The 19,082-nt window shown below is 49.9% G+C and overlaps 1 protein-coding gene across 7 annotated transcripts in view; it reads left to right on the forward strand.

Moving 5' to 3' along the window:
- FRY (FRY microtubule binding protein) overlaps nt 1–19,082 on the forward strand; it is a 344,350-nt gene that overhangs the window by 193,874 nt on the left and 131,394 nt on the right. For all 7 annotated transcript variants that reach the window (XM_036228428.1, XM_036228427.1, XM_036228422.1 and 4 more), the window contains 2 exons: nt 6,502–6,555; nt 18,877–19,016. In XM_036228428.1, the coding sequence (XP_036084321.1) occupies nt 6,502–6,555; nt 18,877–19,016 (194 nt within the window). The remainder of the gene's footprint in view (nt 1–6,501; nt 6,556–18,876; nt 19,017–19,082) is intronic.

Below are 19,082 nucleotides of genomic sequence, written 5' to 3' on the forward strand. Positions count from 1 at the left end.
GACCTGGGGCAGGTGCCAAGCGGGCTCCAGCTTCCACCGACAGTTCGGTGGTCCCTGTGGGTCGTCCAGACGGCCAGGCTGTATTCCCAGGACGATCCAGACCCCGGGACCCTGGTGGCTCCTCGCGCCCAGGGACACTCATGGGGAGAAGCGGCACCCTCCTTAGATCTGCCCCCTCAGTCGAGCCCGAGCTGGCCCAGACGCCATCCAAAGAGGGAAAGCTGTGTCCGACGTGTCTTTGGTTCGGGCTAAGGAGGGTGCCTGCCGCCACGTGCTGCTGCTGGTGGGCGAATCGCTTCAGCGGCGTTTCGTGTCTGGCCCTCAGCTCTCTGCCGGGAAGGGCACTGTCACCAGGGGCCCGTGGGGACGGGGACGCACGCTCTCATCGCCCCGTGTCATGGGGACGAGAGACCCCGATAATGGTAGCTCAGGCCTGAAAATTCTTTAAAAGATCCCAGCCGATGACGCCGGAGCCCCGAGTCAGGTACGCACGATCGTGCCTTACGCACAAAAACACTGTAGCCTCAAGACTTGAGGAGTGTGGTGGCATGTTTTTTGTTTGGTTGTGTTTTTTAACGTGAGTTCTTATCGCATTGTGCCATTCCCTTAAAAGGTCACCCGTAAGTTACATATTAAGAATCAAAGTCATTGTAATAATGTTCGGCTTATTATTTTTAAGAGAAAAGGCCGATCACTCTTCGTAATGCTTTTTCCTACCTTCCGTAATACGGCTTCCTCGTTACACACGGAAGCGTTTTTAGATTTAAGCTCTAATCAGCGTTACCGGGAGGGTGTGCTTCCGGGAAGACGCCCGGAGCTCATCCAGTTCCTGAAACTTAGGAAACGCGACAGCCTTTTTCACCGTATCTAATCCCCGTAGTGATGCCACTAGGAATTTCAATAACCGCGAGGGCTCTGTGCCATTCATGGCTTGGTTCTCTGAGGCAGATCGATATTATTTATCCCCATTGGACCTAAAAGGTGACTGAGGCTTAGACTAAGGTCCCCGTGTTGTGAGTAAGGCACCTAGAATTCAATCTCGAACCGCTCAGATTCCAGCCCACGCACCGAACTGTCGTATTATTAATTAAAAGACATTGAACTAGCACCTCGATCAAGGCCGATGAGATACTGCTCAAATTGCATAATCTCCCATTCGCTCTCGTGGAGTCGCCGGGTTGTGTGTTTATTGAAATATCTCCGAGGGCGGTAATAATTCGGAGCTTTTTCAGTTAGTGAAGTCCTACCTGTGTGGGGCACACTTGGGATTTTTTTTTTTAAGGCAGTAAAACGTCAGAGTAGAAAGTGGTTTATTAAATGGGCCCCCTGTATCCCACACATAAAACCCTTTTGATACAGAAGACTCTCTGTAGACTGGTCTAACTGTGTGTCCGGTCGTGTGTGGCCATCCCTTCTCTCAGGATTACAAAAGGGCCCAGTGTGAAGAGACTAGAGAGTGTACACGTAGCTAGTATACACCGAGATGTTTACGACTGAGGTGGAAGTCACTGGCCTTTCTCCCCAACTCAGGTACCTAGGGACACAAGGGCCTTTCAGAGTTTGTGTTTTCTTAGGGGAGGGCGGGGTGGTTGAAATGTCCCACAGTGTGGAAAGCACGAACAGGGGCCTTTCTCTTTTCCGATGGAAATGCTCGACGCCCCTGCAGGGCCACTCAGCAGGACTGAGCCCCTCTGGACGGGTCGGGACAGTAGTGGTCTTTGATTTGGAGGAGGAAACTCGAAATAGGGAGGATGGGCGCGGGCTCTGGGCTCCGCTCAGCAGGCGAGGTGTTTGCCAGCAGAGCCCGTCTGAGTGGGGAGTCCCTTCCGTGATGCCCCTCGGAAAAGGTCAACGTTGGATAAGCACTACCAACGTAAGTTTTGGGAGGTGGCTTATTCCATCTTGAGGAGGGAGACATCGTAAGATTTTTTGGTTAATGACCCCAGAAGCGATGTATTATGTCCTTCTTTTTTTTTTTTTTTTTTTTTTAAGTTTTTGATGATTGGTTTTTAATGGAGAATTTCAAACACCTCCTAAAGCGGAAAGACGGCATAGCGCTACCCCCCATCGTCTTCGACAGCTGTCGACTCGTGGCCAGTTTGTCGCACACGCCCTACACCTCTCCCCAGTCTTATTTGAAGCGAATACCAGAAGCCACATCCTTGTCATCTCCTAGTGTTTCAGCGGGTAACTCTAAAAGAGAAAGATCTTTTAAAAATAAAACTGCAGTACCCACACCTAAAAAATGAACAACTCCGTGACATCGTCAGATAGCTAATTACTGTTCAAATAGTCTCACGAATGCCATACGTTAATAGACTCCTTGAATCGGGGTCCAGATACAAGCCGCACATCGCAAATATCCAGGGGACCCCTCTCCATTTCTCTCTTTCTCCCCTTTGCACCTTATTTAGTGAAGAAATGTCTCCCACTCTGTTTCCTTCAGGCTGGATTTTGCCGTTCGCATCCCTGTGGCATCATAAAACGTCTTCCTCTAGCCCCTTCCTAATGCTGGTTGTCTTGCCTAAAAATTAGAAATTGTATCTAAATGTTTGGTCAGATTCAGGCTCGATTTTCTTTCTTTTTTTTTTTTTTTGTCGAGACTGTTTTGTAGCGTTTGCTTTCATCAGAAGGGACTCAATGTTACTTTTCTCACTCTTGTGCCGTTATCAGCCACTGAGGTTCGGCGCCAGGTCTCCTGGCATTTCTGGTTTGCTCATCTCTTTTGTCCTCTGTCACCTCGTGAGCTGGGTCACAGACCAAAGTCTCTCAGCTCTGGACTACTAAGAATTTTCAGCAATCTATCACCTCAGAGTTAGGTTTGGTTTTTAAAACTCATTCTCAAAAATTAATCATTCAGCCTACGGCCGTGCTGCCCTGAACAAGCCCGATCCTATCTGCTCTCAGAAGCTTAGCAGCGTCGGACATGGTTAGTGCTTGGGTGGGAGACCCCCGGGGAAGACCAGGTGCTGTCGGTGTAAAAAATTTTTTAAAAATTTAAAAAATAAATAAGGGATTGTAAACTGACAAGGTCCTTGCAATCTGTGAGGTCAACCAAGGGTTGCCTCGCTTAAAAACAAAACAAAGCAAAACTAAATTAATCATTCAGCTCAGTTAATGGATTTTCAATAAATAATTACAATAGCACCAAAACAGAAAGACAAATCCCACAAGCGCGCAGGTGCAGCGTTCTCAGCGAACAGCGGGACCGTCGTTTTGGGCCTCTCTCACGACTGTCCATTTCCATCTCTCTTACAATACCTGTTGCTGATCCTCTCTGAACTTTACTTGACTACTGATGTCACGCCCTCTGAGAACCAGGCTGTCTGGAATGTGCGGACCTTCGCTTCCTGCCGACCTTGGATGCCTCCCCCGGGAGGACCTCAGGGAGAACCACGCTCTGCCGTCCTCTTTTCTCAAGGGCCGTGAGCCTCGCCGGCCTCTGCTCCGGATACAGATGGTGTCTTCCGAGCTGAGCAAATTTGCCTCCCTCCTTTCCTCCTCTCTTTCTTCACTTTTTAGTCAGTGTGGTATTCTCTACCCCACGTCTAACCGCCTGACCCTGATAGAATCTAATCTCGGGCATGGAAAACCGTGCACTTGACTCTCTCTGCCCAAAGCTGTGTTCCCAGCAGTGTGGGGATGTGTTCAGTCAACAAACCCTGATATGTTCCATTTGTCCCAGGAGTGTAGGGAGAGACAAGTCACAACTCCACAGAAATACGGACCAGAGCAGACGCAAACCGAGCGCCATGTGACCAGTAACCGGGGACGCCGCCAGGGAGAACTGGGGAAGGGCTTACTCTGGGGAGTGACATTTAAGCCAAGTCTTCAGAGAATCTGATGACTAAGATAGCGGGTCAGCGTAAAAACGGTTAAGGAAAACGTTGCGTAAAGGTACGTGGGTTTATTCAGGCGCGAACCCAAGTTCCTGGCTCCCGGGCTTGGCTCTCGTGTATGGCGGCGAGGTCCCATGCTACCTTTGCCCACTAAAGAAACCGAGACGCGCAATCTGTCATTCCTCACACACGGACGCAGCTGCGCGTGAGCATAAAGCATCGCGGTTCTCAGCACCCCCACCCCATCCGTGGCGGGAGAAAGAACTCTGGGGTGCGGGCAGTGTAAGGGTGTTGTAGGTCACGGTCACCTCCCTTCCTGCACCGTGGCAGGGTCTGGGAACGGAGGAGCGCAGTCCCCAGGGTGTGGGCTCCTGAGCGGATGCCGGGGTCCGTGTCTCGGCCGAGTCACCTGTGGTCGCCCATGTAGATACGTCACCATCCTTCCGTCGTATGTAAAATAAGTGTCATCGTTGTGGTACAGAGCCATTAAAAGTCACTGAAGTCATGGAGCTCACTCCGTCATTCTACATGGTCTTTAAATAACACGCTAAAATAAAACTGCTGTCTCGCATGTTTGAGGGTGTGGGTGTGAGTGTTTGTCCTGTGCTTGGGAATCCCTTGCAAGTTTTTAACATTAAAAGGGGTCTTTTTTTAAAAGATAGATGCTCGTCAAGGTCCAGCAGCAGTGCGAATGGACTTAATCTCGATGAATTTTACACTAAAAATGGTCACAGCGGCGAATCTTACATTGTGTATATTTTGCCACAATGAAAAAAGTCTATAAAAATTTTTTTTTGACCTACGGCAAAACACACACAAGTAAGAGGATCTCGTGTTTGAAGAAACTGGCTGCCGTAGGCCTAGAGCTTTGGTGAACGTGGCAGATGTTTGGCTACGGCCAAGCCATGCTCTGCCTCGTCACGTCACGTGCCGGGAGAAACAGAGGGAGCCCCGCGTTGTCTGCAGCCTGTGGTCCAGTGGAGGTGGCACTCGGCGCCTCACGCACGACCGGGTGGCTGTACCACGGGATGCCACGCTGCGGGGTGGCTTCGCGCTAAGTGCTGAGGAGGGAGAAGGATCTGGGCTTCGCAGGCACGTAACAGGTCAGGGCGTGTCGCGAGAGGATGCAGAGAGAGGCGTCCCTGAGGAAGCGACTGTTGTCGGGCTGACCGAATACCGATAGCTCTCGTCAGAGGCCATGGACCACTTTTACCGTCTCAGACCCCCCCGCCGGTGGCGGGACCCTGCTCGTCAGCATTCCGCCGCACACGTGACACTTGTCGGCCCTCGGTTACCGTCAGTGCTGGAGAAGTAAAGCATTGAGTGGAAATGTTTGTGCAGCATTTGTTCCAGGGACGTTTGTGGGACACGGCACCACCCGTTTTGACTTCCTCCGTTTTCACGTTTGTATTTGAACCGGTTTGACAGAGAACTTCGGACGGCACTGTAACCTTCACGCGCACAGAAAGTCGTGTGACGTGGTGCTGGGTCTGTCTCCCTGCGCGGTCGGCCGGACCTGGTGCTGCTCCGGCAGGTCCTCGTTCTCGCCGACGTTTTTGTATTCGCTCTCCCACTAGTATGTTCTCGATAGCGTATTTTGAAGAGAAAAATGTTAATTTGCCCTCGATACAGTATTTTCTTTATTCTAGATAAATACACATTGTGAAACTGTAGGTTTTGCAACCGAGACAGAGCGGTTGATGGCTTTGGCTCCGGGGAAGGCTTCAGAGAGCCAGACCGAGGCCTCCACAGGCACCTGTCTCTTCAGGAACAAAGACCCCGGGGGTGGGGGGCTCGCATCCACCTTGGGCTCACATCCCCTTTTCAGTTGGAGAAGTGGAGCCGGGAGCAGGTCTGCCTGATTTGCCAAACATGAACAGGGTCTTTCTAGGGCGTCTACCTTGGCTGAAGTTCACCGTTATTTTCTGACATGTAACTTTTGCGGGGTTTCTAATCCTAAAGGAAATTGGGGTCGATACTAATATCCATACCACCCTCCCCCCCCCCAAAGAGTCAGGTGAGGATGAAAAGGTGTAAAATGCACTGCAAGAAGGTTGGTGAAGGCTTCCTAATGTAAACAAAGATGTAATGATGAGGAAAGTTATGAATTACGTCTGTAGACCCTCGTCGCTTCCTGGATCATTTCTGCAGAGATCTGGATGAGTCGCAAGTCACACAGCACGCCCCAAATTCACCGATTGCTCCTGGTGAATGTGCGGTTGGTGGGCTCGCTCTCAACACCAGTCTAATAATCAGGTCGTGTTTCGTTTTTAAAGCTGGAGACGTAGAATAGGGCTATCACTTTCGACTCTATTATCTGTCAAGTCTCAAGATACATAGTGAAATTTGCCAGATGAGCTCCATAGTTTTTATTACGTGGATTCCATGGAAAACCCTGGAACACTTAAAGGATCCACTTTTTCTGTTTTGCTCAAAGAAGAGGTGTGTGTCGAGATGGATGGTCAGAATTGTGCCAGAGGTCAAGTGCTGTACACCAAGGTTAGAACAGTAAGCGGGGGTTCCTTGCTCGTTTGAAAACCGATGCCTGTTCATCCCATAAAGGGAAAAACAGATGAGGAAAATTATAAAAGTAATGAGAGTTCTTTGGGAATATTCAAGAGCCTCTGATAATTTTTCTTGTACCTATTCTCTTGCTTTTCAGGAGAAGCCATTGACGAAATCCCTACAACGTGGAGAAGACCCCCAATTTGACCAAGTATGTCACATGTTATGTATTGGGTTGTATTTATTTCAAAACGCACAGAAGGCAAGGGCCAGACGCTCGCCGTCGTGGCGGTGGTGGCCTTCCTCAGAGTGGACGTGGGTCGGGGTCCCGCAGCATGCATAGTCATGCGCAGAGGGGATGCGCAGGAAATATCTACTGATTTGAATCAGAAAGAACTGGAAAGTGTCGGAACAATGTGCTGGGCCCTCGATTGTTCCCTAAATCTCTGTGCGCGAGAATTACAGAAACAGAGAAAAGAGAAAGGGACTTCTGTTCAAACACTGGTAGAGAGCCCTCCGAATAATGACATAGCAGGTCCTCAGAGTACATGCCATTTTGTTAAACATGATGGGGTGCCGTAGGAACTTAACTCGTATCAATCGGACTGTGGTAAAATTGGTTTTGTTGTACGTTTTGCTAAGAGTCCCAGGCCATGGGCGAGGTTGAGTGAGGGCCGATTGTTATGGGACGGTCACCGGATCTCTGCACCAGAGATTAAGCGTGGTTCGTCCTATGTTTTCTCGAATGCCCACTGTGTGCTTGACACAGCGCTGGGCCTTGGCGATACAAAATCTGGGAAAAGGATTCACAGTTCCGGGAGAGAGAAACCACCCGACCCATAATCATAAAACAGTGTAGTCATTTAGATTCTAATCAAGAGAGCGAAACATGAACAAAACAACATAAGACGATATAAATGCAAAGAAAGTCTTTGAAAATAGGTCGGGACTAGCGAAAGGGCCTCCAGCTCGAAGCAGCAGGTGACAACCAGGTAGCGGGGCCAACGGCCCCTGGTCAGTGAGTGCGGGAGGGCTGTGGGCTTGTCGAAGGAGGAGGGGTAACAGGACATCGCGGGAGGCTGGGGCGTGTTCGTGCTGTTTCCAAACTTCTGCAGTTAATGAGAAGGAGGCCAGCACCCTCCTCCCCAAGCCTCGCCCAGTGCTGGGGCTGCCGGGGCCTGCGGTCGCGCGGTCGGGGTTTACCGTCGCACGGAGAACATGCCCAGAATCCACTTTCCGCACGACTTTTCGATCGCCTTTAACGTGGCAGCAGGAGGAGAACTCTCTGGCCGTCCGTGGCTCGTCTTGCTGGACCCACAAGTGGAGGGACCGCGGAGTCAGCAGCCTCGGGCGCGCTCAGCGCTCACGGCCGGGCTCCGCGCTGGTGTGCGTCGGCTTTCCGGCTCCCGGCAGAGGGGGCTGGCGTCGGGGACGCTGCCGGAGCACAGTGTGGCTGGCCCTCCGTGCCACGGAGCTGTCTTCTCCGGTCCTCGTGGCCTCGGTCACTGTCACCTGGTGATGCTTGGGTGGTCAGGGGCCCTGGGTGAATGTTTGGGGCCATTATTTTGAAAACGTGACGAGTCGTGGCTCTCTCTGTACTTTTTAAGAATGCAGGGATTTATCTTCTGTCTTCCATAATGTTTTACTCTTTTTTTTCTTATCTCTATCAGATTATCACTGCTCTTTCTTCAAAAAAAAAAAAAAGTTATTTTTCTGTAGCTCTTTCTTGATTCTTTCCAAGGCAGCATATCTAAATTTTAACGCTGCGTGTAATAGTTACCCCGAATGATTTTCAGCTCGAACACAGTTTCTCACTTAATGTTCAGCCCTCTATTTCTGCCTTTCGGCATCGTGGAAAAGAGACGGCCTTAGGAATTGGAGAGGCCTGGGTTTAAATCTTCCCCCTGCCACTCTGAAACACATCTCTGTGCATTAAAGACACTTTAGGAGGGCACCGACAGTCAGACGGCCACTGGCAACTTTTAAATGAGACACCTGTGATTGTCCCCTGATCATCGAACCATAGATTTACACGTGAACCGTGAGAAAAGACAGTCTCCAAAGTCTAGCTCACTTTAAAGCCGTAGCGAGGCTCCCAGGCTACGTGGGAATAGCTGATGTTGGTCCACCTGTGGATTCGAAAAAAAAAAAAGTCAGCGAAGTCACCTTGGAAGGTGACCGTCCGCTACCCCGGTAGCAAACTGTAAGATCTGCGGCCGCGTCGGCAAGGCCGCAGATGTGTCACGCTCACTCTGTCTTTTGACGTGAAATGCTTGAATCATGCGATTCCCCTTGCCGCGACTCCAAGCGGTAGGATTTTGGTCTGGATCGACGCAGAGGTCGGCCGGTGGGAGACGACCGTGCCCGCAGTGCCGCCCGACCTGGTCCAGGTGCCGCGGCTGGAGCCGCGGGGGCGGCAGTCACAGGAGAAGTCACATTTGCTTAGTGTTCACCGGACAGAGGGCGGGCACGATGCCAAGTACACAGCCTGTGAGCAGCATCCACTGGTCCCCGTTTGGGAAATAGTTTTATTATCAGTTTCTTCCTTTTAAATGTCACCGGCCTGCGTGACCGGCTTCAGGGAGCCGGGGCTCTGCGTTCTATGCCTCGCCCTGGGTGGGCCTGCTTCCTCCACCCCTCCACGAGCCCACGACTCAGCGTTCTCGTGCTGGAAGTAGAAGCAAAAGTCAAAAACCTTGTCGTACTTTGTAATTTACCAAGCCCCTTCTCTCGTACCGTGCCCCCTGACATCATGCAGTCCTCCCGAGAACCCCGAGAAGAAGGTCTCGTCGTCAGCACAGATCTCTGTGTCCCACGGAATGGCGACACGTCACGGGCACCTGACCGTGCCAGGACTGGGACCCGCACGTTCCGACTGCGAAGCCTGTGCTTTCCCTCCGTGACGTGCCCGTGCTGCTGAGAATCCAGCGCGGAGTTCTCAGTCGGCGACAGGCGAGGACCCTGGATCAGTGAGGGTCGCGCACACGCGAAATCGCAGCGGCTTAAGTACGACAGACGTTTTTTTCCCCTCTCACGGTCGAGACGCATAAAGGACATCAGTCCAGTGTCTGTCTTGTTTCGGTTTCCTGTGTACATTCCCAAGGTCATCTCAAGGTCCACTTGGGCTTTTGGAGCTCAGCCATTCCATCTGCATTGCAGGCGGCGGGACGGAGAAACGGAAAAAGAATTATAGGGGGAAAAAAAACAAATAAACCAAAAAAGCAGAACATTCCGACGCTGCAGACGCCACTTCTGCTTGTGTCGATTCGGCCTGGTCGAAAACACACAGCCACACGTAGCGATGGGGGAGTTCTGTTACGGGCAGCCACGCCCCCTTCCAGAAAGTGCGTTATAACTCCAAGGAACGGGGTACGAGTGGGCGCGGGGAGCTGCCTGGCCCTCCCGGGTGTCACGTTGCCCGTCTTTGCCAGAACGCCCAACGGAGTAGCCTTTTCAGTTCTGTATCTCTCTTTTTTTCCACTGTGGAATTCTCCTAGAACGCGACGATTTTCCAATTTGAATTTTATATATGTATTTAGAGGTTAAAGCTCATGTTTTTTTAAGCTTTCTTTTATATTCCTTTATATTTAATTAACTATTGGTCTAATATCTGCTAATTTAACCTTAAATACAGTGTAAGCCTGTACAGAGGAGGCCTGGAGGGAAAAGCCCTATTGTTTCAAAACCGGCAAGACGTCTACACAGGATTCACTTTTCAAAGCTCAGTCTTAGGGGGAGGAAAATCATCCTCGTGACCACTTGACACATAGGCATTTGTGCCATTTTCAGGACTTCACCTCTTACCAATTTTATGACCATGGCCTTGACCCGTTCTTAACACAGCACCAGCCGTGTGGGCGCCACGTGCCGAGCACTGTGCCTGCTTGAGGACACACACCCGAAGGAACCACGGAGCCTGGGAGAGGCCCCAGTCTGGTGGCAGGGACGAAGCAGAAGCTCGTCACTGGACACACGACCGCCTCAGGCTGCTGAGTCAGCTGCCCGCGGCCGCGCTGGACGCGCGTGGGCCCCAGCGCACTGCCCTGCACGCGGGGGCCGGGGGAGGGCTTCCGGCCCCTCCAGGTGAGGAAGTCACACCAGCGGAGACAGTAAGAAAAGGCAGAAGCGATTTCAACCGCACTTCAAAAACATTTACCACCACTAATTCCTAAACTGTCAGGCGCAGAGGCCCCCAGCCTCGGAATCAGATGACCCCTCGAGGCGCACGCTAAGCAGCACCTCCTTATCTAGTGAGACACAAAATTTTCCTCCAGTCGGAGCCTTAGGGAAGGGCCCGACTGTGGGAGAATCGTGTGCCTGTGGGCAGGGCCTTGTCCCATCCGCGCAGGGATCAGAGTGCGCACAGTGTGACCTGACGTGACCCCGCGGATGAACAGGGAGATGTTTGATGCATGGGAGCGTTTGGGGAGTTGGGGCCTTGATGACAATTTGAGGCTAGAAGGGCTGGAACCCACGTGGGGACCGCGGGACTCGAAAGAAAGGAGGAGTGTAAGCAGAATCACGTGAGAAGAGTCAGCGTCGGTCGAGAGGAGACGCCGAGAGGAGCCGCAGTTTTCAGCCCTGACAGTGAACACGGAGGGCCCGCCCCGTCCTGGGACCCGTGCATCGTGCCACGGTGACAGGGACAGTGAGAGTCCCCGCCCTCACGGACGTCTCAGTCCGGGAGGAAGACGGGCACCTGCACAGATAGTACTGCCGTGTTCTGAACGCTGTGTCGGGGACCGTGCCGAGGGCCATGACGAAGCTGGAAGGCGGGCAGGTGTGCCGCAGGACGCACTCGAGGCCAGTGCCGTTGTAACCGTCCGCCACCCAGGCGAGCAAGCCGGGCTGGGTCATTTCAGGCCGGAGGGGCTGCGTGGGCAAAGAAGCCGACGGCGAGACGAGCAGAGGGCCGGGGGGCGGCCGGAGCGCGTCTCCCCGGCGGCCCCAGGAGCCACACCGCGTCGGGGCGCTTTCTGTGGACAAGGAGCCCCAGGAGAAGGGGAAGGCTGAGCCTGGGGAGAGACGATAAGTGACTGCCGTGTCTCTCGGACCTTCAGTGAGGACAGAAAGTCGGGCGAAAGGACCCGGCTCGTTCGTTTATCTGGCCGCTCAGCAGACGCTGGGAGGTTAGAGAGACAGCAGAGCAACAGTGGAAGAGAGTCACAGGGACACGGCTTACCATCAGGACATGGGGCCCACCCAAGAACGCCCAGGAAAAGGGGCGGCCGGAAAAGTGAGGGAAGCCAGAGGAGACACGGCTTTCTGGGGACGGGTGGCCCGTGGTGGCAGGCTGGGCAAGGACCCTCGCTGAAGAACGAGAGGTCAGCAGCCAGGACCTCACGGGAAGCTGGCTTCGAGACGCCTTTGGCTGCACTGGCGGCTCGTCGACATGTAGAATGCATTTTCGTAGTCGATCAATTAACGTTAAAGGTCCAAGGGACTGACTGTCACAGCTAGGTTCTAGGGGCTGATTACAGTCGGTGACACTTAGCATTAAAAGGCGGTGTATGAGAGCACAGACAGGGACCGGTCCCCGTCCGTGACCACGGAGAGCGTCCAGGAACGACGAGGATGGCAGGCCCCCCACGCCACGTCAAGCGACCACCGTCGTCTGTTACCTGAGTCGACAGACTTCCTTTTTTTAAGTATCGAGGCCGAGGCATTTTGTTTTGGATTCTCCGATGGAACAACCGCTAACCCAGGCCGAGCGTGGACCTGGGAGCCGGCGACCGAATGCAAACAATCAAGCTAACCCAGTGTCAGAGGTGAAAAGCCGCACTGCCCGGCGACCCTCCCCGGAGGGAGTGCGTGGCCCTCGCCTGGCGCAGGGTGCTCCAGCGACGTCACCACCCACGTCTACACCCAGGGCGGACGGTTCTGGCTGTTGAGCGAAGTAACAACTGAATCTTTATTATTTCGCGTGCCTGTCGGCCGTCGATGCTTTCTTGTCCATGTTCTCCGCCCTTGGCTTTTAGGCCTTGGCTCGTGTCCAAGGATGATGTAACCACGCAAGAAGTTAAACGATGCAAACGGTTGTACAGTGCACAGTGTCCACATGAAGTATTGTCGCTTCAACTTCGTTTCCTGAAAACGGTCTCAAACAGTGAGTGCTTTGCACTTCGCGTGACCGAGTACGATTGTCCCCCAAAGAGCTCGTGCCAGAGCAGCCAGAGTTAGGAGTCAGCTCCTTATTTACACAGGTGCAGTGTCTTACTTTGGCATTGTGGGAGATAGAGAAGGTGGGGGGGGGGGGACAGACGGGCAGTGTGATAGCATCTGGAGGAGGGAAGCATTTCAAGGAGAACCCGGTAAATCGTGCCATGTGCTCAGGAGACGTCAAGGGAAATGACTGCCAAAGGGCCGTCGGTTGGCCGTGGGGTATGTCGCTCTCGGCCTTTCATAAAGAGGCGTCAGTCGTCCGGCAAGAACAGAAATCAGGTTTCAGGGATGAAGAAGTGAGGCAGGAAGAGGAAGGTCCACCATACATGGTGGATCGAGAAGTCGACCAGAAGGAGGACAGGTCACCGGGTGGAGAAGGGAGAGCAGGGCCACACGAGGGTGGCGAGTTTTCCAGAACCCTCTAGCTGAGCGAAAGGAAGGTGCCTAACGCTGTTGCTTTCTGCCGAGAAGCACACCCACCTCCTCTCGCATTTGGGCCCCCTACTTTTCAGGGCGGTCGAGGTTCCCGAGAGTCTGGCGCATAGTTGCACCAGACCTATGAGAATTGGTTTTATTCACGTGATCGACTCTGGTTCCAGAGCACTCACTGTCTCCGTGTCCCTTCCTACTGGCTCTGGAGCGAGCTGGCGCCGCAGCGGACTCGGGGAGCCGGGCGCTCGCCACCTCCCAATGCATGGCGGGCATCGCTCAGCCACCCCCACAGTGCGCATCTTGAACGTGCCGCAGAGCGTGAGAACACCAGCGGAGCTGCGAGAGCGCTCACGGAGACCCTGCTCATTTGCGCTCGGAGAAGAGATGCACAGCCCTTTGGAATTTTCTTGACGCTATACCTAGAAGCAACGACGGTCAGCTCCGATAAGGAAAATTCTGTCTTCAACATCTGTCTTCCGTTCTGTCATTAACGTAGCCTAGGATTCCAACAAAGTCCATTTTTGTTTCTTTGGTTTACGTCTGCGCTCCGGTTTCAACGTTTGGAAATGGCGGCAGGAGAAAAAGAAGCAGACGTTTTTGAAGTTCCGTTATGTGGCCACACTTGAGAAAACCTGATTTAGTCTTCACAAAAACCCAGCGTGTAAGTCCCACTTTACAGCTGGAGACACGGAGTCTTAGAGAAGTGTCAACATGCCCCCAGCTCATGCAGCCAGTAGCCGTAACTTGACCCCAGTGAGACCTGGTCTTCCCGATGCACTCACAAAGTTACGAACACGTGGCTTGTGAAGGATCAGTCATCACAAACGGTGTTCTGAGAACATCAAGTCACAGCCATTCGCAATTCATTGTGACATAGTCTCTCCTGGTGTCATCTAAATTCCAGATGGTTGGTTCCAACACTCCAAGTAACTTCTACTGGGTTTTCTTCTAGATGTTATATGTTTATGGACGTTCGTGGCACTTTAATTTCTTCATATGTTAAATACGGCATCTGTACACAGGAACCACATGGCAGAATAATCCATAGATCTATAATAGAGCTGCTCACCTTCAACAAATAGATATTTCTCTGGTAAAATGGGTTTATTTGGGAACAATGAAGAATTGCAATTTGGGACCTGCGGTCCAATGGCGAGTCACACACAAGTCCAGAGAAGCAAAGGAGGGAACCCTCTTTGATGGACTTGGGATGGGCCGTTGTCAACAAAGAGTCTGTTGGAGGAAACTGGAAGTTTGAAGTATAGCGACTTTTCATTGGCCGCGTTGTGGCCGTCTCTCATTGGCTGAGCCGTTGGTGAGGAGGAATCTTTGCTTCTCCTGCTGAGGTCTATCTGGTGGTCACTTCCTGTCGGAGATGCAAAGTGCTTCTCTTCCTCACAGGGTCAGTAGTGTACGTCGAATGACAAGTGCCTGAGAATCCTCTCTTCCAGCCTCCAACTCCATTTTAAATGAGGTTTCTGCTTATTAATTTTCACAGAGCTAAAAGAACTTTTCACCATCTCGGGCAGTAATAATTTTCCTGGAAAGAAGCAGATGAAATTCTTGAGTTTCAACATTGATCGTAATGCTACAATGCCATGAGAATCTCTTTAAGATGTGTACATGAGAAATATAAGCAATTAAGAGTAAAAATAAATTAGCTGGCATTGTATTCATACCAGTGTTGCTCAGCGTTGTTTAAATTATTTTCCATTGGCGCAGTGTGCTACGTAAAATGGATCACGATGTTGAAATCAAATGATGATCTTAATCTTTAGAAAAGTCTTTGTAATACATTATTCTTAAGCCTTTGGTATCTGTCATCACTCATCAAATTCTGTAATCCAGCAAAAGTCTATGTGATTGAGTAAAAAAAAAATTTTTGAATTACTTTAATCAATATTTTGTGCCATTACACAGAATACCCTGACCCTCAGATGCTTGGCCACCTGAGCTAGTTTGATAAATTAAACCGTCAATGACGTTATTTTAAAACTGTCCATTAAATGCACCACAGAGGACAAATCAGCTTTATTACTGTAAAATATGGAGGGACTCCACTGAATGATCGTGCAAATACTGATGTGCGAATGTTCCTTCTTTGCGTTCAGCAAGGATAATAAAATGCTTATGAAAAAAAGCACGTCTTAACTACAGAATAACAGTCTCTTTTTGCCTATTTATACATAAAATGCCAAAAGAAGCATTAAGAAAGCATTTGCAAAGAACGTTTCACATTCCCCTTCATCCCCTCCAAGCAGAAAACGGCAGTGTGAAATACTTCTGTGGCTCTGTGCGCTTCAGCTCCTCAAGCTGCCCAGTGCCTAGCTCATCCCCGATGGAAAAATACGATCACTGAAACGCAACAAGAGCATCTTTGTCAACAGGCCCACCCCTTCCAGCAGCAGCACAGAGCTGGAATTCACCTCGCCATTGGCTCTGCTTCCCGTAAACCAAGGAGCTGAGTAACCAAGAAGCCGGCTAGACCTCCCTCCCTTCCTGAGCTTTGAGGGCCAGGTCCTTGCGAATTCCACCCTTCCTTCCTGGAAGCCTGGACTCGAAGGGCAGTAACAGAGAAATGGAAAAAACACACTTATACACACACATACACACCCCATGCTGACCTTTCATCTCGTCTAAGACGGTCTCTGTACTTGCCATGGAGAGTGTGCCCAGTGGATGCAATGCCCAGACTGGCTTCAAGGAGGACTTTCTGATGGGTTGAAACAAATTAGCATAGCCAAGGTTTGAAGGACACTGTTGACAGCCTCTGTGAAAAATGAGGGTGACGCTGAGGTGCAGTAGCAGAACATTGGGCGCTGTACCCAGAGGTGTTTAAGTCTCCAATGGAGGTTCGCATCACCCTTATGGGTCGAGAGTAAATAAAGGAACTTGTCAATATTCCACACGAGTATTTGTTAAAGAAACTTTTTAGATTAGTTTTGGATTTACAGAAAAGTTGCAAAAGCAGTTGTCACATATACTCCACACCCAGTTTCCCTATTAATGTTGTACATTAGCATGTACGTTTGTCTCAGCTAAGAAACCAATATCGGTGCGTTGTTATGATTCACTACGCTCCATTCTTTCTTTGTATTTCCTTTGTTTTCTAGGAGACCACATTACACGTAGTCATCCTTTCCCCTTACGGTTGCTCCAGACCTACGCTACTGTTTTTAAATTATCGAAATAGAACAGTAGGAGCTTTCGGATTTTATTACACATGCAATAATTAAGACCGTGAACCTATGGCCAGGGACTCTGAATTCTGATCCTTTTTTTCCCCTCGAGGAAGGAAACCCCTTTATTTCCCAACTCAAATTATTTTAAATGGCGGCGACTTCCTTGTGCCAGTGTGACCTTAGAGAGCTCTAGGAAATTGCCTCCGTGGCACCACAGTTTGCTTCCCTCCAAAAATTCACTGCCGTTGTATCCACCAGAACAACAGGGAAAACTTTGTGGCTGTGGGTATTGTAGTGTGGGGGAGGGCTCCCTCCTTAATAATCAGGTGTTTTTAAAATTTTTTAAAAAGCAAGTGGTGACTAGGTTCACAGGGCAGGCTGAATGCCAATGACATTTATTTTTAACTGAACCCATAACTAAATATAATGTACAATTTTGTGTACGTGCTTATAACCACGATTATAAGAAAGAACATGAAACAAGGCTACTAAGATAGAGGATCTGGGGAGAAAACAATTGTTTTCTTTAAAGGTGACAGTGGCAAGTCCTATTGACACAAGGGACTTGGGCTCCCATGACTCGGTTTCCTTCTTCATAAGAGGAAGCGAGGCCTAGCCCGCTTCACTTCAGAAATGTTGTCAGTTAACGGAGCTTTCCCAACTCTTCCGCCACCTCCCCGCCCGGGCCCTGGTCACTGCACGTCTGGAACTGTCGCGATAACCTCGCGCGATTCAAGCTCGGGTCCTAGTCTCCTAACCGCCTTCGTTAGCGAGCCCCTGTGGTCCAGCCTACACGGCACTGCTAGATTCGTCCTCCTAAAATGCCATCTTCATGCACATCTTTTCCCTATCAAAAATATTCAGGGCTCTCCCATTTTCTAGAGAAGAAAATTGAAACATTTAAAGATACCTCCTACGATGTAGCCCCAGCTTAAACCTTTCGCTATTATTTCCCTCTGCCCTGGGTAACCAGAGTTCCTACGGCAGCCCAATATCCTCCCAGTTCACTCGGAACCTTCCCGAAATTCTCCGTCACAATCATGATCACCAAACAGTAGTTTCGCACCTCCACCGCCGTAAGCATTCTTCTGGCGTCTCTGCTTAATTTCTTTCTTGACTCTCAGCTCCAATTTCTACCCTTTCTCAAAGAGGCCCAGGTAAGACTCTGCCTTCATTTTTCTTTAGTTCACACCCACCGTCTTCCTGTAGTGACACGTGTCTCCTGAGAGCTCCTGGTTTCCATGGGTACCCTTGACGTGTTGGCAAATTCCCTCCTGCTCCCATTTTCTGTATCTGTGTGCTTGTGTAGTATCGGTACTTGGATCGTTACCAATTAAATGATTTTTCATCCTTTTTTTCCACTTAATATATCATGCACGCTTTCATGTCAATCAATACGTTTGCAGTGTGACTGTTTAATGGTTTCGTAGGCTACCTACATCAAATCCCACATTGTATTAAGGCATTTATAAACAGTCGGACGTTTAGACGTGTGAGTTGTCTCCCCGCACCCCCCCCCCCTTTTTTTTCTGGCTCTAATAAGTAATGCCGCCAGAACGTTCTTACTCATCTCTAATTACGTACTTGAGATGCATGCCAAAGAGCGGGCTTATCGAGAATGGTTTTTATTAGATTCTTAATATGTATTTCCAGGTTACCTTCCTGGTACGTTTTGCCAATTTTCTCTTCTGTCAGCGGTGTGTGAACATGTCCATCTTATCTACCGCCTGATCAGCGCTGGGTGTTGTAATTTGCTTATGCTGTGTGTTAACTGGGTAATTTAAGCCTATCTCATTGTAGTTTTAAACATTCTGGTTGCGAGGCCTTTCTCGGACGTGTTTTGCAAATATTTTCTCCCAGTCTGTGGCCGATCTTCTCATCACTTTAACCATATCTTTCTAGAAGTAGCTTTTGATTTCGATGGTTCTCACGGACTTCACTTTTGACGTCATGCCTAAGAAATCCTTGCCAAGCCCAAAGTCACAAAGACTTTCTCCTACGTTTTCTTTCAGAGGTTTCATAGTCTTAGGTCTGCATCTGTGTACTTAGGTCTGTGATCCATCTGGAGTTCATTTTTGCATATGATCTGAGATACAGTTTGAGGTTCATTTTTTTTTTTGGCGATAATTCGTAAAAGATCAAAAATCTTCCCAGATATCGAAGGCACATTTGTTGTTTAAAGAAGTGGAGAGAACTCTGCCTTTAATGTAATATGGGTAAATCATTACTTCTGGTTCATATCTGGAGTCTAATCTGGGGCCTACCTCAGATTAGTGGATGAACGATTATTGGCAGAAAACCATACATTATATTGCCACTTAGGTTATTTGTTTGGGGGCTGGGTTTGCTTACTTCACCTAAACGATTAAGGTAATTGCATTCATTAATATATCTATTTCTACAACAAGCATTTTTGAGGATGTACAAGGCACGCGACATTGTATTTCTTAGACGGCATGGGAAAATAACTCCTTTGCAGTCCACAAATAACCCTCTTGCGATTAACATCTGATTTCTAGGATAACAGGAAGTCAAAGTAAGTAACTTTCTTGAACCACAAAATCATTAAGTGAAGAATCTGTCAGCATTAAGAGAGCTGGGCTCGTGGGAAAGTACTAATAAAGATATTAAAGGAAGGACTGTGATAAATAAGAAAGTTTCGTTGTGAATATAGCTTGGAGTTATTCGCGGAATAAAACATTTCCCAGTAACCGGCGGCGTGGCCAAGCCGTTTGATGGCCCGTTTCTCTGTGCAGGTCATCAGCTCGATGAGCTCCCTCTCCGAGTACTGCCTGCCTTCCATTCTGCGCACGTTGTTCGACTGGTATAAAAGGCAAAATGGCATTGAGGACGAGTCACATGAATACAGACCAAGAACGAGCAATAAATCAAAAAGGTACATTTCCCTCGCGAAAGCATTATGAGGGTTATGGTTTCTCGCTCTTCCTCTCTTTCTCTTTCT

The sequence above is a fragment of the Rousettus aegyptiacus genome, unplaced genomic scaffold (assembly GCF_014176215.1).
Source record: "Rousettus aegyptiacus isolate mRouAeg1 unplaced genomic scaffold, mRouAeg1.p scaffold_m13_p_11, whole genome shotgun sequence".
NCBI lineage: Eukaryota > Metazoa > Chordata > Mammalia > Chiroptera > Pteropodidae > Rousettus > Rousettus aegyptiacus.